This window comes from Gopherus flavomarginatus, chromosome 2, assembly GCF_025201925.1.
Source record: "Gopherus flavomarginatus isolate rGopFla2 chromosome 2, rGopFla2.mat.asm, whole genome shotgun sequence".
NCBI lineage: Eukaryota > Metazoa > Chordata > Testudines > Testudinidae > Gopherus > Gopherus flavomarginatus.
In genome coordinates, this window is record NC_066618.1 from 141,510,416 (window position 1) to 141,534,715 (window position 24,300).

Below are 24,300 nucleotides of genomic sequence, written 5' to 3' on the forward strand. Positions count from 1 at the left end.
TGTAGGGCCTGAGGAGAGAGTCTCCATAGCCAGATAGCTACATAGCCAGGTAGCAGGTAGAATATCCCTGGTCGGGACTCTAGGGGTGTGTCAGTGCAGATTTGTTCCTGTGCTTCTTTAGGGAGTTTCTTGAGCAGATGACCAAACCTACACTGGAACAAATCTACACTGACACACCCCTAGAGCCCCTACCAGGGGTATTCTACCTGCTACCCAAAATCCATAAACCAGGGCAGCCTCTTCTCTTCCCTGTCACAGTTGGGGGGGAGGGCTCGGAAGCAGCTGCTCTGTTCTAGAGCCACAGTGGCTTCTGGTGGACAAAAGGCAGCAAGTTTCTGGCAGAAGTTATTTTCTGCAGAAAAAAATATGCACGGCACAGTGGCATATGCAGTGGTGCAAAAATTGCCCCAGGAGTAACACATAAGAAGTGCCTTTAACCAAGTGTTTCTCATCATGCTGAGCAAATCAGGCACAGTTTTCCTTTAAATCTTCCTTCATGCTGTGTTAACATTCTTTGTCCCAATACGGACTGGAGATTCTCAGTCTATATCACGACTCTCATAATGCCAGCTAGTCATGCATTTCTTTGCATTTATTGATTGAACTATGCAATTCTGGTTTTAAAAACTTTTCCTTTTTCCAAGATGGCCACTTCACTACTCCTAATTTGTCCTCACCTCCCTTCTGAGACCCACTGCAGGATCATCTGCTTGTAAGTGTTGCAATGGGTCTCTTTTACAAGGGCATATATAGTGATGAGAATGTAGAACTTTCATCCACACTAACCAGAGCTACATGCATATGAAAGAGGAGAGACTAGCTCACACAGAATAGCAAAGCAAAGGCGCTGAGAAGGGTAACTCTATTCTCTTAACTTCCCCAGCTGCTGAATTTGCCTTGTAAGTTTCCTTTTTCATGAAATTGAAGATTTAAGGCTTAATCTGTGGGTCCCCTAAAGCAGAGGGCTTGGGATGCTAGTCCCTCCAAGGGAGAATGAACTGCACTCATAGAAGTAAATAGCCTATTGGCCACCAGCCACACAACTCTTCATACAAGTGCTTCAGGCTCTGAGTTGTAGAAATAAAACTGCTGGTCTTAGGATCTTATTTTTGCAATATGTAGTGGAAGTCTGTGTCTTTTAGACCAGGATTTGCATATTTTTATCCCTGCCTGCGAAGACTATCCAGAAAGACAGGCACAGTGGGTGATACATATCCCGGTAACCGCCTTTAGATGCATTTGCCACCGTGAGCGGTAACATACAATAGAGCAACATTAGAGAGGCTTAGTTCTCCTTTTGAAAATGGGTTTTAATCCATCCCACCAAAAGTCTCGTGCCCCCTTTATTCCATCCCTTCCTTCATTCCACTGCAAAATTCAATTTAAAGGGATACATTCCCAGTCATACAACTCTGCCTCCAGACGTGTCCTGATCGTGAGGACGAAACTATCACCACCAACCCACCCCTTAAATGAAAAGCATTCTGGTTTCTGTCATTCACTTTGCATGGTTTTTAATGCAATATTTCCTAACAAAATGATCTCCTCTCTTAATGAACTTGGATAAAGAGGTTTAAAAATAAAACTTTTATGTATGCCTGACACACACATGCTAATCATAAAGGAACATTCCAGTTCTAATGAAAGTTTATCATCCCCCAAAAATGTTGAATATAATAGCGATTTCCTTGCATTAAGTGAACTTTGGATGTAGCCCACCCTCAATTAAAAATCCAAACATTGTTTTGTTTTGCTTTGGGCAAAAGAAGGAGGGGAAGCATTTATAATACAGGAGACAGACAAATAGCTTTTATAAACAGACTAATTGCTCTCATAAATTTAGGATACTCATAATTTAACAGCAACAGTTTATATACTTGGGAAGCCGTATAAATAGGGCGGGCTGGTCAAGGTTATGGTTGCGTGCAATAAAAGGGCTGGACTCAACAAGGCCCTGGATTGTTTGGTTGTGTATTTTGTGAGCCTCCGCCAAGTTTACCTTCTAGCTGACATTTTGCTCCTTGTGTTTATAGCAGACAAAGGAGCTGGCTCTGGGAATTTCTCAAGAGGAAGTCATAGTGGCAGGCGTAGTTACGGAGAGACAAAAAGCAAAAGGTACAAACTGGCTTATGGAAGGGCAAATGTGGTGTTGCTATTATGTCTAACATCTGATCTTCTGTGAGTGTCGTTCACACTTAAGGGTCATCCCTAAAATTATGTATAATGAATAGCAATACTTCGCACATGTCATTCTTTTGTTATAAATCAGTGTTATATCTGTTATCTGCCAGTTGCCAGAGAGGTGTAATTTAGTGATCTGGACACAGGGCTAGGAGCTTGAAACTCCTGACACTGACTCTGTGGTTTAGGACAGGTCAATTCATGTAGCTGCATTGTTTTTTTGTTTTTTCATCTGTAATATAAAGGTTAAGCCACCTGCTTCACTAGGGTATTGGGAGAATTGATTAGTGAATGTTTGGAAAGCCTTTTGAAGAAGAAAAGTGTTAATTTTTATTGACCAATTAGCAGAGTCCGTGTGGTAACTGAGCTTGCAGTGTATGCATTACACAAATTACTGCAGCTGAGGCCCCAAACAAGGCCCTTGGAAGCATAAAGAGCATCGTTACCAGGTGTATGAATCAGGGAGCTTTCACCTTATTGGGGGGCAGGGATCTGTGGCTCAGCTAGAAGTTGTTCTCTATATGTAGCTTGGATTTAGTTTAAAAAGGTATATGTCTTTTGGAATCCAGTAGAAATTTTATTATTTAGCAGCATATCATCTCCGATTATTGTACCGTACTGTAGTAAACTGACCTAATTTTGTGTTTCACCAATGAGCAGAGCAGTACTGAGTGCTGCAATGAAAACTATGTAAATGCTTCTTCCTTGTAAATATGTCTAATGCTTGTTAAAAAAAAAGGGTGCGCTGACTTAGTCTGTGACTGTTTTTAGGATTTAACATTAACTAAGCTTAAAAATGGCCTGACCCCAGGAAAAGTGCCTCTAACTCAGACTGAGTTTTGGGAACACTACAAGACAGTCTATTGCTACAGGCAAATTGTTGCTCAGAAACATTTTAGGTAACTTTATAATGAAATAGTGAAAAGGGGTAAAACTGATTTGCTAAAATGTTATTTATATTTTATACAGGGAGACCACATTTCCCTATGCTGAATACGGGACACCTGGTAAAATTACTTGTGTTCGAGTTAGTTCAATGGCAATTAACATAGGGTTGCCAACCCTCCAGGTTTCTGGGAGTCTCCTGGAGTCAGGCCCTATCTCCCTGAGGCTACTGAAGCCAAACTGGGAGATTTTAGACCACTAGAAGTCAGGTACCACAGCAGGGCTAAGACAGGCTCCGTGCCTACCCTGGCACCGATCTCAGAAGCAGCCAGCATGTCTCTGTGGCTGCTGTAGAGGGGGGAGGGGTCTCCGCTCGCTACCCCTGCCCTGAGCACCAGTGGCCAGGAATTGCAGCCAGTGGGAGCTGCATGGGCGACGCCCACAGGCGTGGGTAGCACGTGAAGTCTCCTGCACTCCCCCAGGGCCGCAGGAATGTGCTGGCCACTTCCAAGAGCTGCACACGGAAGGGGCAGCATATGGAGTTCCTTGGCCCCAATTACCTCAGGCAGCTCCCGGTCGGTGGCCCAGCAGGGCTAAGGCAGGGTCCATCCCTGCACTCCAGTCCCCTGCCCCAGCCCTGAGCCACCTCCCAGAGCCTGCACCCCACCCCTCTGTTGTACTCAAACTCCCTCCCAGAGCCTTCGCCCTCTCCTGCACTCTACCCCAGCCCGGAGCCCCCTCCTGCACCCAAACTCCCTCCCAGAGCTTGCACCCTGCACCTCCTGCTGCACCTCCTGCCCCAGGCTCAGCCCAAAGCCTCCTCTCATACTCCAAACCCCTCAGCCCAAGCCCAGAGCCTGCACCCCTTCCCTCACCCCAGCCTCCTGCCCCAGCCCAGTGAAAGTGAGTGAGTCTCAGGGAGAGTGAGCAATGGAAGGAGTGGGGGGGGGACCTTGGGGAAGGGATGGGGAAAGGGTGTTTGGGTTTGTGTGACTAGACAGTTGGCAGCCCTAAGTCAATCAGATCTATGAAGTTAAAACATTCAAATTAACATCAAGTTGACTGAGAAATACTGTGTAGTTGGATCTTTTAATTTACTTTTGTATCTTTAAGGCTTTAGGGTTTACACAGGGAGAGGTGACATACACACATTCCCATACACCTCTCTCACACGGAGGGGCGACCAACCGACCCAACCTTCTCTGCCCACTCTCTCCACGCTCTAGGCCTGAGATGGACCCGCATCTCCTGGTACCTGGCACCGTGTCTTCCCAAGGCAACACAGTGGGAGGGGAGGGGGCACATAGAGTCACATACCTCCCCTCCCCAGATTTCTGCCAGGGTTCACACCAGAATGAAACTGTCTCAGATAGAGGTGTAATTAGAGAAGGTTTTGGAACAAATTGATAAACTAAACAGTAATAAGTCACCGGGACCAGATGGTATTCACCCAAGAATTCTGAAGGAACTCAAATGTGAAATTGCAGAACTACTAATTGTAGTCTGTAGCCTATCATTTAAATCAGCTTCTGTACCAAATGACTGGAGGATAGCTAATGTGATGCCAATTTTTAAAAAGGGCCCCAGAGGTGATCCCAGCAATTACAGTAAAAACCTTGACTTCAGTACTGGGAAAACTGGTTGAAACTATAGTAAAGAACAAAATTGTCAGACATATAGATGAACATAATTTGTTGGATAAGAGTCAACATGGTTTTTGTAAAGGAAAATCATGCCTCACCAATCGACTAGAATTCTTTGAGGGGGTCAACAAGCCTGTGGAAAGGGGGATCCAATGGATATAGTGTACTTAGATTTTCAGAAAGCCTTTGACAAGGTCCCTCGCCAAAGACTCCTAAGCAAAGTAAGCTGTCATGGGATAAGAGGGAAGGTCCTCTCATGGTTTGGTAACTGGTTAAAAGATAGGTTTCAGAGTAGCAGCCGTGTTAGTCTGTATCCGCAAAAAGAACAGAAGTACTTGTGGCACCTTAGAGACTAACAAATTTATTTCAGCATGAGATTTCGTGAGCTACAGTATAGGGTGGTGTTTATGTGACCATCGCTTATTAGCACAGTAGTGTCTAGGAAATAGACCACTTGTGTGGATTGGTCTAGGCTGAGGTTGATGGTAGGATGGAAATTGTTAAAATCACGGTGGAATTCCTTGAGGGCTTCTTTTCCATGAGTCCAGATGATGAAGATGTCATCAATGTAGTGCGAGTAGGGGCGTTAGGGAACGAGAGCTAAGCAAGCGTTGTTCTAAGTCAGCCATAAAGATGTTGGCATATGTAGAAATCCAGTCTGTTGTTTCGACCCTCAGGAGGAGTCCATGCAGAATCCTTTTTATTATAGCATTGGCAGGAAGAATTCTGTGCGTTAGTATGTTGTTCAGACATAGATTGCATCCATCAACGTGTATGGGCTGAAATTGTGGAAAAGCAGCATCACTTGCCCCATAACCTAAGCTGTGCTGAACACAATGCCATCAACAGCCTCAAGAACAACTCTGACATCATAATCAAAAGGGCTGACAAAGGAGGTGCATCCGAAGAAGTGAGCTGTAGCTCACAAAATCTCATGCTGAAATAAATTTGTTAGTCTCTAAGGTGCCACAAGTACTCCTGTTCTTTTTGGTTAAAAGATAGGAAACAAAGGGCAGAAATAAATGGTCAATTTTCAGAATGGAGAGAGGTAAATAGTGGTGTCTCCCAGGGGTCTGTACTGGGACCAGTCCTATTCAACATATTCATATATGATCTGGAAAAGGGGGTAAACAGTGAGGTGGCAAAATTTGCAGATGATGCAAAACTACTCAAGATAGTTAAATCCCAGGCAGACTGCGGAGAGCTACAAAAAGATCTCTTAAAAGTGGGTGACTGGGCAACAAAATGGCAGATGAAATTCAGTGTGGATAAATGCAAAGTAATGCACGTTGGAAAACATAATCCCAACTATACATATAAAATGATGAGGTCTAAATTAGCTGTTACCACTCAAGATTTTGGTAAGCTCAGAGAGCTGATAGGTAAGGTCCCATGGGAATCAAGACTGAGGGGAAAAACTACTGAGGAGAGTTGGCATTTTTTCAAGGGGACCCTGTTAAGGACCCAGAAGCAAGCTATTCTGATGGGTAGGAAAGATAGAAAATGTGGCAAAAGACCACCTTGGCTTAACCATGAGATCTTGCATGACCTACAAAATAAAAAGGAGTCATATAAAAAATGGAAACTAGGTCAGATTACAAAGGATGAATATAGGCAAACAACACAGGAATGCAGGGGCAAGATTAGAAAGGCAAAGGCACAAAATGAGCTCAAACTAGCTATGGGAATAAAGGGAAACAAGAAGACTTTTTATCAATACATTAGAAGCAAGAGGAAGACCAAGGACAGGGTAGGCCCACTGCTCAGTGAGGAGGGAGAAACAGTAATAGGAAACTTGGAAATGGCAGAGATGCTTAATGACTTCTTTGTTTCGGTCTTCACTGAGAAGTCTGAAGGAATGTCTAACGTAGTGAATGCTTATGGGAAGGGGGTAGGTTTAGAAGATAAAATAAAAAAAGAGAAAGTTAAAAATCACTTAGAAAAGTTAGATGCCTGCAAGTCACCAGGGCCTGATGAAATGCATTCTAGAATACTCAAGAAGTTAATAGAGGAGGTATCTGAGCCTCTAGCTATTATCTTTGGAAAATCATGGGAGATGGGAGAGATTCCAGAAGACTGGAAAAGGACAAATATAGTGCTCATCTATAAAAAGGGAAATAAAAACAACCCAGGAAACTACAGACCAGTTAGTTTAACTTCTGTGCCAAGGAAGATAATGGAGCAAGTAATTAAAGAGATCATCTGCAAACATTTGGAAGGTGGTAAGGTGATAGGGAATAGCCAGCATGGATTTGTAAAGAACAAATCATGTCAAACCAATCTGATAGCTTTCTTTGATAGGATAACGAGTCTTGTGGATAAGGGAGAAGCGGTGGATGTGGTATACCTAGACTTTAGTAAGGCATTTGATACGGTCTCGCATGATATCCTTATCGATAAACTAGGCAAATACAATTTAGATGGGGCTACTATAAGGTGGGTGCATAACTGGCTGGATAACCGTACTCAGAGAGTAGTTATTAATGGCTCCCAATCCTGCTGGAAAGGTATAACAAGTGGGGTTCCGCAGGGATCTGTTTTGGGACCGGCTCTGTTCAATATCTTCATCAACGACTTAGATGTTGGCATAGAAAGTACACGTATTAAGTTTGCAGACGATATCAAACTGGGAGGGATTGCAACTGCTTTGGAGGACAGGGTCAAAATTCAAAATGATCTGGACAAATTGGAGAAATGGTCTGAGGTAAACTGGATGAAGTTCAATAAAGACAAATGCAAAGTGCTCCACTTAGGAAGGAACAATCAGTTTCACACATACAGAATGGGAAGAGACTGTCTAGGAAGGAGTATGGCAGAAAGAGATCTAGGAGTCATAGTGGACCACAAGCTAACTATGAGTCAACAATGTGATACTGTTGCAAAAAAAGCAAACGTGATTCTGGGATGCATTAACAGGTGTGTTGTAAACAAGACATGAGAAGTCATTCTTCCGCTCTACTCTGCGCTGGTTAGGCCTCAGCTGGAGTATTGTGTCCAGTTCTGGGCACCGCATTTCAAGAAAGATGTGGAGAAATTGGAGAGGGTCCAGAGAAGAGCAACAAGAATGATTAAAGGTCTTGAGAACATGAGCTATGAAGGAAGGCTGAAAGAATTCAGTTTGTTTAGTTTGGAAAAGAGAAGACTGAGAGGGGACATGATAGCATTTTTCAGGTATCTAAAAAGGGTGTCATCAGGAGGAGGGAGAAAACTTGTTCACCTTAGCCTCTAATGATAGAACAAGAGGCAATGGGCTTAAACTGCAGCAAGGGAGATTTAGGTTGACCATTAGGAAAAAGTTCCTAACTGTCAGGGTGGTTGAACACTGGAATAAATTGCCTAGAGAGGTTGTGGAATCTCCATCTCTGGAGATATTTAAGAGTAGGTTAGATAAATGTCTATCAGGGATGGTCTAGACGGTATTTGGTCCTGCCATGAGGGCAGGGGACTGGACTCGATGACCTCTCGAGGTCCCTTCCAGTCCTAGAGTCTGTGAATCTATGAGTCAGATCTTGGAGTCATTGTGGGTAGTTCTCTGAAAACATCCACTCAATGTGCAGCAGCAGTCAAAAAAGCAAACAGAATGTTGGGAATCATTAAGAAAGGGATAGATAATAAGAGAGAAAATATCATATTGCCTCTATATAAATCCATGGTAAACCCACATCTTGAATACTGCATGCCGATGTGGTCACCCCTTCTCAAAAAAGATATATTAGAATTGGCAAAGGTTCAGAAAAGGACAACAAAAATGATTAGGAGTATGGAATGGCTTCTGTACGAGGAGAGAGTAATAAGATTGGGACTTTTCAGCTTGGGAAAGAGACGATTATGATGGAGGTCTATAAAATCATGACAGGTGTGGAGAAAGTAAATACGGAAGTGTTATTTATCCCTTCTCATAACACACAAACTAGGGTTCACCAAATGAAATTAATAGGCAGCAGGTTTAAAACAAACAAAAGGAAGTATTTCTTCACACAATGTACAGTCACTCTGTGGAATTCTTTGCCAGAGGATGTTGTGAAGGCCAAGACTATAACAGGATTCAAAAAAGAACTAGATAAATTCATGGAGGATAGGTCCATCAATGGATATTAGCCAGGATGGGCAGGGATGGTATCAGTAGCCTCTGTTTGCCAGAAGCTGGGAATGGGCAACAAGGGATGGATCACTTTATGATTACCTGTTCTGTTCATTCCCTCTAGGGCCCCTGCCATTGGCCACTGTTGGAAGACAGGATTCAGGGCTAGATGGACCTTTGGTCTGACCCAGTATGGCTGTTCTTATGTTCTTAAAGTGGCCAGGAGCAGCCTTTCTGTACTGTGCAGGAGAGAAAGGACGTGAGCTGCTTCCAGCTGCAGAGGAGGAAGGCATGGAGAAGGGATGACCTGGCCCGTGTCTTTGGAGAGCTCATCTCTTCCACACTCCCCTGTGGCTGAAAGCAGCTTGTCCCTTCCTGCCTGCACAGTGTCAAAAGGCAGCTAACGCCTCCAGGCTGCTGCTGGCCATCAACATAACCAAGCGGCCAGCTACAGCGCAGGCAGGAAGCGATTAAGCCCTAAGGATGCACAGTGCACCAGGGCCCAGGGAACCCGATTGCAGGGGCTTCAGCAAACTCAACCAGAGAGGTGACTCAGCAGAGGAGGGTGCCTAGGGGACAGAGCAGTTGCACACTCCCTGGGGGAAGGTCCTGAGGGAGGGGGGATGTCAGATGAAGAGGGTGCTAAGCCCCTACCCAGGGGGTTGCTGTTGAGCCTGCAGGGTCGGGGCACGGACAGGCTAGAAATCGCTGTCTTCCTGCCACTCCACAGCTTATCTGAGGGGCAGAGAGGCTGCCCCGTGCCAAAGCTGCTCCGGGCTTTGGCACATGCAGGGGTTGGCTCTTCCTGACCAGAACCCCAAGCTGGAGAATCTTGGGCTTTCCTAGGGTGCTGGCCCAGTGGGGGAAGGAAGGAGCCTGCCAGCCAGGCTGTTGGTGAGCTGAGCCCACTGACCAGGGTCTAGTTCTCCACACAGTACTGGGAGCAGGACATGCCCCGCCTAGACAGATATGGAGAAACAGCGGGGCTGGGCGGGGTAACGGGTGAAGAGACAAAGCAGGAAGAGGACAGCGAGATGGAGAGCACGTAAAGGGCTGCTAGGTGGACAGCAGAGGCAACATGTAGCCAGCCAATGCCTGGCACCTGCCCACGCTCACCAGTCACCGCAGTTCACAGCGCACAGCCAGTGCTGGACAGAAATGGGATGGGGGACGGGGGCCCTGCTGGCTGAGAGCTGGCATGCAGTGGGGGCTGCATTGAGGGACCAGCGGAGGGAGCGGCCAGCCCTGAACACTGCAGCTTTGCCCCACCACCAGTCTTGCACAGTCACCCACATCATTGGCCACTGGAACCCACCCCCCCACTCACCACTGGTGAGCAGGTGCCTGGTGAGCAGGGATCCAGCCAGCAGCAGGGCCCACCACTACTGGTGGGGAGAGACAGATAATACGGGACAATTTGCCTGTTTTTAAGAAAAAGTTGGGACACCTGCAAGAGTGCTTAAATATGGGACTGTCCCTTTAAAAACAGGACATGTGGTCACCCTAATTTTTTATGAGGAACACAGCTGAAATGCTATAGACACTAATTCAATATCACCAACTCCAAGCATTCAAAAATTATGACTAAGAATCTCCCAACAGGGGTGCTCTTACAGATTTCAGTGTGGGGTGGCAACTTTCAGCAGGGGTCTGGAGTCACTTAGGCCCCTGGAAGTTCTTGGATTTTTTTGAAGGATAAAATATACAAATCAGGCTATATGGAGAACATTTGTTGTGATTATTTTCTATATATTCAATAATAATTCATGTAAGTTTACGACACCCAAATTACCAGCAAAGGGCAAATAGGTAAGTTTTAATTTTAGCTTTAACATGCAGTATGAAGCCTGGGGTGTGGCAGGGGATCCCCCCACACACACCCCTAAATGGTGCCCCTGCCTCCCAGACACATGAAATTATTTTTAAGCCTATTTTGGGTTCTTTTTACATGTCCTGTGGGCTAGAAGCATTGCTATAAATGAAAGCTGAGATTTTCATGCATTCATGTGACTCTAGGCACCAGGGATTTAGGAACATCACCAAATGTCATGAGATTTATAATAAAATTCTAAAAGCTGTCAACACTGCTGAATTAATTTTGGCTGTCTTTAATCACAGTATTCTGTGCGTATATTTACTCCATTAACCTGTGTAGTATCTGAGCACTAAGACCCTGATTTTAGAGTGCTGAGCAACTGAAGTCAATTGCAAGTACTCAACACTGCAGAATATCGGTCCCCAAATGTAGTTTTAAGTCTTGGTATTAGCCTTGGTAGAGCTATGTGTTCTCTGTGGGTATGTCCACACTGCAATGTAATTCCAGGAGTAGTAGAACTCGAGTTAGCAGACCCTGGGTTTGTTAACCTAGGGCTTGAGCATCTACATTTATTTGTAATTGGAAATGGGGGCTGTAGGCATGTGTTGTTGGGGTCGCCCCTCTCTGGGGTGGCTGGGAGCCAGGCCGCCTTGCTACATAAGTCCGGTGAGTCGGGGAGTTAGCCTGGTGGGGCAGGAAACAGTCAAGGGCTCAGGCCCTCAGTACGGGGCTGAGCACAGGGTTCAATGGTAAGCCTGGGCCCTAGGTCAGGGCGGGGCTGCAAACACACAGTTCAAGAGCAAAGCTCCTGAGTGTTGGGGAGAGGAGGAGACTGCCACCCGTGAGTAGGATGGCAGGGGGGACGCAGGCCCGCCCACTCCACTGCGTCCCAGCCCGGGGCCCTGAAAGCGGCAGGTGACCTACTGCTGTGTCTGTGGGGATCCTGGCCGCAACACACTGACCTCGGCTCTGGGTGTGCCACAGCCCGACTAGAGTCGGCTGCCCCCGGGCTACTTCCGACCTTCCCCTCTAGCAGTACCTGCATCTGGTTGGCATCTTCCACAGCATCAAGCACCATGGGCTCCTCGGGGTACTCCGCAAGCGGTAAGCTGGGCAGCTCGTCTCGGTCCCTTCTCACTGGTAGGCTTACTGGCTTCTCCGGCGTCTGGTCAGCATCCGGCCTCAGCAGGTAGGGCCAGTCCTCAGGGCGGTCACAGGTGGCAGGCGTGTCCCCAGTGAGAGCTAGGGCACCAGCATCCGGTCTCTCCGGCAGCCAGGCAGCTTCTGAGCCCTGGGGTTGGACTTTTATACTTTCTGTCCTGCACCTTGACCTCTGGGGGGCGGGCGCAGGCTCAGTGGCTTCGCCCACTTTGGCATCCAGAGGACTCGTCCCTCTCTGGGACAGCTGGGAGCCAGGCCGCCTCGCTACAGGGGCCATATCAGGAAATAGGGGCCATTTCTTGGGTTTCAGTAGTTGTATTATACCTCCTCTTTGTTGTATTCTGGGGATGGGAGCAAGTGCCGGAATCACAGTAACCATGCTTGCTTAGATCGGTGGCTCTCAGCCTTTCCAGATTGCTGTCCCCCTTTCAAGCCTCTGATCTGCGTACCCCCAAGTTTGACCATATTTAAAAATAGTTTGCTTACAAAATCAGACATAAAAATACACACACAACTACTTAAAAGTTGCTTACTTTCTCATTTTTTTACCAAATAATTGAAATATAAATATTGTATTTATATTTCAGTGTATAGTCTATAGAGCAGTATAAACAAGTCATTGTATGACATTTTAGTTTGTACTGACTTCGATGATGCTTTTTATGTAGGCTGTTGTAAAACTAGGCAAATATTTAGATCGGTGGTTTTCAAAGTTCAGGTCACGACCCAGTACTGGGTCATAGAATGCAATGCACTGGGTCACCTTGTTCAGCACCCAAGGACTCTGGTGGCTTGCCAGTAAAAACAAGTAGTCCCTACCTGTTCTGACGCTACAGTGCACCCCGGCAGAGACCAGCAGCAGGTCCAGCTTGTAGCCGAGGGGCCACAGGGCTCCACGCAGTGGCCCAGCCCTGAGTACCCGCTCCGCACTCCCATTTGCTGGAAGCCAGCCAATGGGATCTGGGGTGAGGGCAGTGCCTGCACGTGAGAGCCACGCAGAGCCACTTGCATGCCTCCACCTAGGAGCTGGACCTGCTGCTGGCCACTTCTGGGGCGCAGCACGGTCCATAGTGCCAGGACAGGCAGGAAGCCTGCCTTAGCACCCCAGCTGCACCACGATGTGGGAGCCACTAGAGGTAAGCCTGCACCCCAATCCCTGGCCCCACCCCAGAGCCCGCACCCCCAGCCCAGAGCCCTGACCCCCTTCTGCACCCCAACTCCCTGCCCCAGCCCTGAGCCCCCTCCCATACTGTGAACCCCTCATTCCCCGCCTCACCCGACAGCCCTCACCCCTGCACCCCAACCCTCTGCCCCAGCCCTGAGCCTCCTTCCACACCTCAAACCCCTCATCCCCAGTTCCACTGGGTCATGGGCATCAACAGTTTTCTTCAACTGGGTTGTCAGAAAAAAAGTTTGAAAACCACTGATCTAGATGAATTGATGTATCTCCTGGAAGACCTCTGAGTTACACCCCCAGAAGCAGGTATATCCCTGGTTGAGAGCCACTGGCTTAGACTTGCCTGTCTTGGTACCAGCGCTGGCAATGATTTTATGATACTTACGTGATGTGCAGAAGGCACACATGCACCCCCAATGTGTGTGCACACTACCCAGGATACTAAAATCAGTGCTGGTGACACAAGGATCTTCATCCCTCTGAATTTTCAAAATTATGATGGATTTGAATATAACGAAACCAAAGTATTCTAAAAAATGTAAAGCTTTAAATAATCTCTTTGTTCTAGCTAGATCAAAGCTATCTCCAGTAATAATAACAATACAGCTGAGGCAACATGGGTATCAACTGCTCAGGTGTGCATCCAGGGTCCTGTCTGGGCAGGGCTAGTTCTACATATGAGCTCAGGTGTGCAGAGACAAATTTACTTTCTGGGTATCTCTGAACAGGGTGGATTCATTTAAGTCAAAGTGATTTAAATCACTAATTTTAATAATTTAAATCAGCAAGCAGGTAATCTTGATTTAAATAATTGATTTTAATTGTGTTTTATATTTGAACTTTTTAGTTATCTTCCTAAAAGTTGCTTTTCTTTGGGTGGTAACCATTAAAATATGTTGATTTGCAACTAAAATACAGTCTTTACACCAATTTGGTGCTTCTTTTTGCTAACCAGAAGGATACACAGTTTCTATATGCATTTATTTAAGTACTTGCTAGCTTACTTAGTACTTAATTATCTTACTTATTCAGATTCATAGTTTCTTTTATTTTAGAAAATGGTGATGGATGCATTTCTTAGTTACTAGATTATAGTTTTTTTTACATGTGATTTGTGTCATGGTCTATTTGGATGGAAATTCAAATCCAATTAAATGCACAAAAATAGCACTTTAATTTTTTTACCTTTACTGTGCTGAAAATATAAAGAAAAATATAAAGAAAAATGTTGGGGAATGTTGGTGAATTAAACTGATGATTTCTGGTCACTATGTCCTTCAAGATTTTAAAGCTAGCAGATCTCATTCTCTCACACCTAGTTTTTAGTCATAGATTGGAAGAGGAAAATAAGCTTTTCTACTTTTTCAACTCCTAATTGGTTTCTTAACTTTGTATAAACTAATCATTGAACTAAACTAGACAGAAAATGTAATGTCACTACAGACGCTCCCGACTTAGGCAAGCGTTCCACCGTAACTCTAATTTTGCATAAGTTGGAAACATATACCCGACAATGACAAAAAAAACAAAACAAAAAAAACCCCACTCCTATTTCTAGCTTACGGAACTTTTTCTATAAGTGCAGATTTGTGTAAATCGGGTTTGTGTAACCTGCGGGGCGTCTGTATATATATCCATGGTACACCTCCACCCTGAATACTGCGTGAAGTTCTGGTCAACCCTACCTCAGAAAAAATATATTAGAATTGGAAAAGATACAGAAAAGGACAAGAAAAATTATTAAAGGTATGGAATAGCTTCCATATAAGGAGAGAATAAAGACTGGGACTTTCATCTTGGAAAAGAGATGACTATGGGGGAATATGATAGAGGTCTATAAAATCATGACTGGTGTGGAAAAAGTGAATAAGGAAGTGCTATTTACTCATAACACAAGAACCAAGGGTCATCCAATGAAATTAATAGGTACAGGTTTAAAACAAACAAAAAGAAGTTCTTCTTCACACAACACTCAGTCAGCCTGTGGAGCATTACCAGGTTATGGTGTGAAGGCCAAAACTCTAATGAGGTTCAAGAAAGAACTAAATAAGTTCATGGAGGATAGGTCCATTAATGGCTATTAGCCACGATGGTTAGGGTTGCAACCTCCTGTTCTGGGTGTACCTAGCCTCTAACTGCCAGAAGCTGGGAGTGGACAACAGAGGTTGGATCACTCACTGATTGCCTGTTCTGTTCATTCCCTCTCAAGCATCTGGCATTGGCCACTGTCAGAAGACAGGATACTGAGCTAGATCAACCATTAGTCTGACTCAGAATGGCCATTCTTATGTTATGTTCCTAACTAAAATGAAGAAAAAAAATGTCTGCTCCTGCAGAAGCAACTGCTGGTCTCAAAAGCAGGTTTAGCACTTCTGCAAACTCTGCTTAGCCAAGCACTTAGCCAGTGAGTTCCACCAGTTCAGGGGTTTGACTTACTTAAACCTTGGCACCAAATATGTACTGCTTAATATTATTTTTTGTTTTTAATGTAAATGATTTTAGTATATTATAGTAAGTTTAGATTGCCAATTTCAAAATTAATTTTAAATAAGGTTTATTAAAAATTGTATTTAACTTAGTCTTTCTATCAATTTTATCCATCCTGACTCCTGAAGCATTTTCTCATCACATGCTTTTCAGATGATCTCGATAGCTTGTAGAAAACGAGATCATTTCGGAATACAAGCTTATGTTCTTTAAAAGGTAGTGAGACAATAGAGACAACTGTAGAAATAAACAAAGTGGCAATGCAATATTAAAGCCTGTTTGATTTTAACTACAGCTACAAAAAGTTGACGAGGCTAACTACCTACGAATAGCCATTTTCCTTAAGGGGAAACTATTATTCAATAAGAGCAAAAGTCATTCCACCAACCTACAGCTCAAATAATCTGCATCTATGGAGGTACTTATCCCAGTTTGCCCTCCCATTAGTATTCTGCACCAGCCTATGAAAGGCCAGCATGGATAGGAATAAACTATACTGGTATGAAAACCTTAATACTAGTAGAACGGTGTCCATACAAATGTGTTGTACCACTTTAACTCTGTTTCTAAACCAGTATTGTTATGTGGACAAGCCCAAAGTTTTCCAGGCTTCTCTTTGACACCTCATTTCCCAGCTTTCAATTCATTTTAAAGTGTTCCATTTTACTATACTGCAATGTGCAAGTGAACAGGTAAAGGTTCACAAAAGACCTAAGCCTGTTCTCTCACTGAGTGCGTGGAGTTGAATCATCTTAAAATTAGCCCTTGAATTACACTGGTGTAAGATCAGAATCTGGACCAAGAAATTCAATACTATGGAGCTGCAAGGTCCTGTGTAGCATGTAAGCATCTGTGCATTTCCTCACCAACAGAGGAAGGTGATGCTTTGGTCTGTTTGGTTACTTTTTCCTTGGTTTTTGCTGAGACTGTCAACCGGCGTTCCAATTAGTGATGGTGGTTTGTGATGCAGCTACCTGTTCACATAGGCTAAGGAACAGCCAGGAAGTAGTGAGTGAAAGCTGTTACTTTCAAATTAGATGTGATTTTAAATGGTGAAAGATTCCACGTTTCTTTATCAACCCGCCTCCCCGAATTGCCCAGTTCCCTCCAAACTGCAATAATAATTTCCAAAATGGTGTCTAATACACAAAAAGATATGGTCACCAACTGGCATTTGAACTGGATGTTATCTAAACTGAATTAAAGATTAGGGAATCAGTAAATGCAACTGAAACCACTTTTAATAATAATGGACCAGATTTAGCAGCCTCTCTTCTTTCGTTAACACAGGAGCTCACTTACTGATGCTTTTTCAGCATTGTGTTACTGTATGTGCTACATGCTTCCTGGGAACTTGACCTATGCTATAAATAGACACAAACTTGGCATTTGTGGAATCTAATTCAGCAGTGTAAAATGAGAGGTATGCTTTACAGGCAATTATCAATAATGTTAGCAAAACATGACTCTTGCCATGAATAGAATTATAGCAATTAGACTGTACCAACACAGTAAAAATTGCAGACTTAACATAGACTGAGAAGTTCTGATCCTGCTGGATGCTGAGGGTGCTCAATTTCCATTAGCCAATGGCAGTGCAAGTTGCTCTGTACCTCTCAGGAAGCACTTGGCACCCTACAGGATTGGACTCTCAGCTTGTAAATCAGGAGTTTGGAAAATATGAAGTCATTGTGGGTCTCTGAAATGTTTCCTAATATAAGCTATTTTTAATCTCATTGGAGAAGCTAAAATTGTGACTGTTTTACTTTATGGTCACATGGTGCTGGCTCTTCTCCTTGTTTCCAAATACATTAAAAGCTGCTAAAAATACACTGACTATTTTCTTATGTTACTTTTCTCTGTAAACTATCTCTTTAGTTGCCACGAGGATGTTATGTGATTGTGACTTGGAGGAGAGGTGGGTTGTGCAGTTGTGAATGAGAGAGCAAGAGGAGGAGGGTCCACATCACTCTAGTGGTCCACACAAAGGAAGATTGAGAGTTCCTGTACTAGGCCCCTGTCTCCTTCACTTTTAAGTCCCTCCTTAAAACCCATTTTCTCCATGCTTTGTATGGTGAACCTTGCTGAATTATATAGAAAGTCCCCTTTGTTGTACTCCTTGGCTGACCTCACTCTATGACCATGAGCATCAAAGAGTCAGGAGCAGCGGTCCATTCTTGTATAACTGGAAAGCTCCAGCACTAGCTAGAGTCTGGTTCTAGGACCCTGTGAGGGTCCCAGAGCTCAGGCTCCAGCCTGGAAGTCTACACAGCAATTAAATGGCCCCACAGCCCAAAGAACAATGCAACAGAATCTGTCACTCAGAAGTTTCTGTGAACTAGTTCAGAACTGGTCAAACATACAACCATTTGATAAATGATCTCCCAGCCATATTTGTATCATTGTTATTTATACAAGAATTATCAAAGTGTTCAGCACACTCCAGCCAAAGTGGGGGAGGAAGATTAGGTAAAATTCACACAAGGGCAGAGGTTATCTTGTACCATTTAACTTGAGTCTTATGTGACCTTGTGTGGGCCTTGTGCTCTGGAGTGAATTTCATCTTCTGTCTACCCTAGAGGGGGAATCATTTTAGACATCTTTGAAATATGATCTGATTATGGAGATTATAGAAGTCCATTCTGAAAGGTACTCTACTGATCTTGGAAAACTGTAACCAATGTGTCACTTTCTAGCTTAAAATAAATATTTATGCAAACTAGATGGGGAAACTTGAGCAGGTGTAAACTGGCATAGCTCCATTGGGGAAGAATCTGGTTCACAGCATCAGTGTTCCTTTGGGTACGTAGTTTGATTACCATATCCCTGCCCCTTGCTTTTCCTACATCCTACCTTTATGTGTCAACATTTTTCAATGAAGAGTTGCATTTAAAAAAATAATAATAAAAGCTTTGTGTGTAGTGTCTGATAGAAAAGCTAGGCTGGCAAAAAAAATAGTAATCTCTTGTTGATGACAGAGCCTGGGAAAGACCTCTTGGGTCATCTTGTCTAAACAGCAACATAAAGCACAATTTTCCTCCTAGACTGGTTCCTCATTTGTTTTATCAAGCTGCCTGCTAAACAGCTCCAGACAGCCCACCCCAATTCCCTCTTTAGGCAGATTGTGCCTTTGTCGAGTTGCTCATACTGCTGATAATTTTAACATGTAACTTGTAGTTTGAAACTTGTTGCTTCTTGCTATCTCCATTTTCAAGCATTGTAAATAATCGCTCCCCTACCTCATATCTACAAATATTTGAAGCAATAATGTGAGTTAGCACAGTCCTTTTTAATCACCTTTCCATCAAGCGGCGAATGGTAAGTTTTCGTAGCCTTTCAACTTGGTTCATGTACCCTAATCTTTTTATCATTCCTTTATCCTCCCTCTCTGGATTGTTTCAAATTTATCTACAGTATATTCTTTTCTGCAAGGTTCCTAGGAGAAGAGATTGGAAGGCTCTTCGGATTATTAATGGCTACAGAGCCTTTCACCTTGGGGTCACTCGTTTAAATCCAGAACAAGTGAACCCTGACCAAAAGCCAGTATCATCTGAAGACTGTTCAGTGGCCTCTGGGAAAAGTTTTGATGATCATTAGATGCTCAAATACTATAGCAGTGAGAGCTCTATAAGTACCTAGATGGGTGGACAGATGGTAATTAGACTGAAATTTCCAGTAGACTGGTTGCTGCAAATAAAATAAAATGCCACAATTGCCATTCACAGCAGAGCGTCCAAGGCCCAAACAGTAGCCAAAAGACCAGAGACTTGAACCACCCTTTTACCCCAGGAAGTATCCCATCCAGAACAGAGCTAATCATGTTGCCAGGGCTGTGTGGGGAAACTTGTACTACTGTGGATGGCGTTGGACCCATTCTGTTAAGTAATCATGAAGGTTGTCATCCTGGCACCTTTCACAAGCTTTAATTTTTGTGTCTCCTACATTTTCAAATGCATGATTCTGAACTGCTGCTGAGGGTTGGCCTTCACTGCAGAGTTAACTGGAATTGTCTACACTGTGATGTAACCCTTGAGTTGCTGTGCCCTCGCTGGAGCTGCACTCACTCATGTGTGGCACTAAAACTAATAAGGGCAAATCCCATAATGCTTTGCACTGTAGTAACCTGAGATGTTTTATGAATGTACACTATGAATTGGGGGAGAACTTGTTTGGCCACATGGTAGGAATCATGTGAAGCCATTGGAGAACTTGCAGCGCTCAAGTGCACTAGCCTGCATCCACACTGCAGAGTTGTTTTGTTAACAGCTCGGTTGTGCTCACTTGAGTTCTAACCTATTCCCCCAGATGGGTCAGCTAACTCGATTACCAGCCCCATCACACTCAAGGAGTTCTGTGTGTGAACAGAATGCAAGTTAGGTGCAACACTCGAGTTTCAACTTGAGTTAACTTTGTGGTGAAGATTAATCTTGTAATGCTGCACTAAGAGCCTTCATCTCCCACTGCGGTCAATGGGAACTGAATGAAAGTCATCCCTGGAGGTGCTTAGAACCTTTTACAGTCAGGCTCAGAACTAGAGTGCGATAGTTCCAAATAATATCATACGCATGCTGTTCGAAGAGGGTAATTACTTTGCTTTTCATTTCTGGCAGGCTGGGGACATTGGCAGGTAAAGTTATGCTGTATGGAGGATCTTTTCCTCTGGCTCAATAAGGAGCCAGATTTTATTGGATTTTATTTTATCAGGATCTCCAAACTTGTCTTTATTTCAAAGGCTGATTCCACATGCCCACAGTTTAAACCTACTTGTTAAGATGACTCCATGGGTTGGCAATACTACACCTCAGGACATATGTATTATCTACATATTCCACCAAACATCTGTGATGGTGTTTGATACAGTTGTAGCTCCAGCGTGGATTAAATTGACATGAAAAATAATAGGCTGAGATATATGCTGAAGGATATTTAGATAATGTTTTTTCAAACTTTTTAAGTGATATGCACCCTGTTTGTGGAAATGTTCCTTAGTTTCTAATATTAATTTTTATTGAATGACATTGCAGTAGCATAAAATCAGTTAAGACAAGAATAGAAGAAAAATCCATATACAGTTTTGATAAATCAGCATCACAGTGAGTTATTTTTAATTGCACTCATTTAATATTTGTTGTAACATAAAGTAAATAAACTTGAAATTACATGTCATGGGTTCTGAGAGGTTGGGAAGTTACTGAAATTCACACAAATACAGGATACTGTAAATCTAATGTGACATGGTAGGAAACTAACATTCAAACTGCTTGCACCTACACCTTTTTGGGGGGGGGTCGGTGTCAAATGAACACTTCCATCTCCATGGTTGTCAATCCAGCCCTTTTTCAAAGCATTAAGTTCCCTTCACTTTCTTTTCATTTTTAGACCCACCGTTGTGCAGTTTGTATATAAAAAATGAAATTAAGAGAAAAATACATCTGAATGAGCTAGGATATATTGGAGATTTCTGTCTCTTAGCGGAAAAAGTTAACTTGTTGAACCGAGCAGATTTCTAGTAGTTGAGTTCATTGGTCAGGAGAACATGTGCCTTCAACCTGAGGGGCTTTAACAAGAGATACTTTAGCCCTTATGTTAAAAGGGAGGATCCCTGATATGCAAATTCTTGTGGGATTTGTATGTTGTAATTGCCAAATACACATAATGAAGAGAGTGAGTTGAGGACTAAGGGCCTGATTCCACAAGGTTCAAAATATATCATGAAAGGGGCCGAGCACCCTCAATTTCCACTGAGTACCCTCAAAGTTCTGGTCTAGGCGCAGTAATAACCCCAATTCAGTATTCTGTAGTCAGCAATCAACGCTGCACCAATGCTGACTGCTAAATATACACAACGGCACACATAGATCAATTGAACTAGCAGAGACTTTTCCTCTGCTGCACACTCAGTTGGTCCAAGCCCCAGCTTGTCCTTGTCTACACTTAGAGCTTGATGAGCTACATGAATTGCTGGCCACCAGTGCTGAACTGGTGCTACTCTCAAAGGCAGACATGGACTGAGGGTGACTCACAGGAAGTTCTCAGCACTTTGAGCAGTTTTTGAGAGAAAAGCAGAACTCTAGAAAAGGAGCTCCATCTTCAAACCCTCAGCCTAGTAAACCAGACTCTGTGTCTGGCTGAGGGTTTGAAGATGGAGGATTTTTTCTAGAGTTCCGGGGTGCCACATCTCTGAATTATAATGCTTAAGCTGCAATTTACTCTTGATTCTTGCGTACCAGTCAGACTGGAGTGATATCCTGACCTGCCATAATGGAGATCCTCTTAATCCCTGGGTTGGAAATTTAGGAGGTAGCGTGCTTCTCTCCTGAAGAAGGAACTTTTATTGTTAGCCATGACTCCTTCATCTCATTAAGGATGGCTTTAAAGATTCTTAAAACAGTCCTATATAATTCTTTGGTAGGGGTGGCATTGCATGGTTTTGAGGCTGGAGACAAAGAGTTAAAATTTGGAAAAATTGTGGTGTCTCATAGCTTGTACAAAGTCTCTAGAGACCTACTCCGCTACCAGAAAAATCTCTGTTCTGAAAGGCTTTTTGCAATTTGGCCACATTTCAAAAGGAAGGAGGAAAGAAACAACAACCAGAAAAATATGGTGTTTGCTAGCTAAAAGGAGAATATTTGGCAGCCTACTAGCAGGTGTGATGGATCAGTTTCAGAACTGAAAAGGAAAATAAACTCAGGAAACTGCAGTATAAATAGATCTGATATAGAGCAGGTGCCCCGATCTAGCTTTCAGTTACAGCCATGCCTCTCAAATTGCAGGGGTCTGTAGCAGTGTCAGGCAGGAGGTGAATACCTTTAGATAGAAGCCTGGAATAACCTTACTTGGTCAGTAGCCTCAGTTGTAGTCTCTAATTGTTGTGGTTTAGGTGCTCAGCTACCTTTGTGATGAGCATAGGATAAAAACCTGAAGAGCTGCTTCGCAGAATAAGGGTGTATATATTTTTTTCCATTGTAGGTATTATTTCCCCTTTTTCATCTGCCTTACAGGCCTGGCATATACATTCATGTGAATAGTAGGAAAGATGGTATCTGGAGATTAAACCAATCCACTCAATTACACTGCTGGTTTGAGGCATTAAAATACAGACATTACACGGGTCAACATTTCTGTTCTGCATGTCACCACCGCTGCAAAACCACCCAGGTCACCTGTGGGCTAGAGGAAGCAGCTGGACCAAATAAGCCAAAATAGTCTTCCTCTGATCAGACCGCTACAATTTGGGCTGTTTGTTTCACGTGGAACTCACTTTCATACCTTCCTCTCCCTTTGTTTAGAGATCCTTGCTCTGGGCATCTGCATTACCATACCTAAATCTTGAGGGCTCTTTTTTTCCAGAATTAGAGGTTAATCCTATGTTTACCAAACCCTCGGCCTATTTCAAGGAGGGTGACTCACATTTAGACTAAGTGCAAAGTCAGCTAAAATAATTCTTTGCATCTAAATATCACAGTGTTTAGAGTGGAGCACAACAGTTTTAACTGTGGCTTGAGCCTTAGCTTTAAGCCTCCTTCAGCCTTTCCATCTTCCACTGTTTAGCTTACTCCTTTCCACTAATCTCCTCTGTCAGTATTAAAGTTTTGAGGGCCACATTCTGCTCACCCTCTTCATTCAATAGTCCCCATAACTTCACTGAGTGTTTTGTGTTTTAAAGCAGGCAGGATTTGATCCTGGAAGACAACACTACATTTCACACAGTATGATTTTCTGATGAGGAAAAGTGGAAAATATGCTGGAGGATCCATTCTTGGGGAAGTTGAATGTTTGCTGCAGAATACTGTTTGTAGCCAACTGGGGATAAAATTCATCTCAGTTGCACAATCATATGATCACATCTTTCCATCTTTCAATGTTGCTAAGACACAAACATTCCTCTTCCTTCTGGACTTCATCTGGCTTAGGGCTGTGCAAACCCTGTATGTTTAATTTGCATGAGCCTGCAGGTTCACTTAAAGTTTTGGGTTTGATCCACATGAACAAACTGGAGATACTTTGAAAATGCATCTCTCCCATAATTTTATGTCAAGTAACTTGACTTGAAGTTACTCATCTGTTGTAATCTTAAAAGGTGAATCTTCCCACTCCTGCTCCACCTCAGCCCTGCCCCCACTCCACCCCTTCCCCAAAGCCCCCACCCCTGCTTCACCCAAGCCCCGCCCCCACTCCCCGGAGGACTGCTGCAGGGGCCGGACCCTGCACTCACTGCGTGGTAAGTGGAGCAACCCGGCCCCAGCCAGCTCTGCTCCCCTGGCTCCCAGCCTCACTGCTGGGGGGCAGTTCCCCCCCATAGCCAAGGCAGGGGGGCTGTGTAGGGCACCAAAATGGCTAGGGATGGCCGTACAAACTCACCCATAGAGCTGCTGAAGATTTTTTGTGTGTAGATTTTTATGTAGATTACTGTTGTGTTCTAACCAACAACAGCCATGGTATTTTTAGCTCTGTTCAAAATATGGGAAGAAAAATCAGGCTTGCCAAGTGGCAAGGGACAGAATCAATGGGAGAGGGAGAGGAGGGGAGGAATTAGTTCCAGCTTTTCACAAATGCATTCTCAGAAGGAAAAATTTATTTGCTTAATAAAAACTAGAGCAATTATTTCACTTTCAATGCTATTTGACATTAACTCTCTGATTCTGGTGGTGCAAGGATCAGTTCTTAATATATTTAGAGAGACAAGGTGGGTGAAGTAAGATCTTTTGTTGGACCAACTGCAATTGGTGAAAGAAAGTGCAAACAACAATATATTTAGAGCAGTTTATGAATGAAAAAAACTTGGCTTATATTAGTATATCTTAGATGAGCCCTAAGATGTGAATTTTAACCCAGAGAGTTATAGCAGGATGACTCATAAGACTGCTTT

General features: G+C 43.7%; 1 protein-coding gene across 2 annotated transcripts in view; it reads left to right on the forward strand.

The window, feature by feature from the left end:
• Positions 1–24,300, forward strand: part of FBXL7 (F-box and leucine rich repeat protein 7) — a 348,004-nt gene that overhangs the window by 305,982 nt on the left and 17,722 nt on the right. Inside the window, exon 3 of one of the 2 annotated variants that reach the window (XM_050937500.1) lies at positions 2,034–2,115. The exons of the other annotated variant lie outside the window; for it this stretch is intronic. Within the exon in view, the coding sequence (XP_050793457.1) occupies positions 2,034–2,115 (82 nt within the window). The remainder of the gene's footprint in view (positions 1–2,033; positions 2,116–24,300) is intronic. 2 annotated transcript variants of the gene reach the window in all.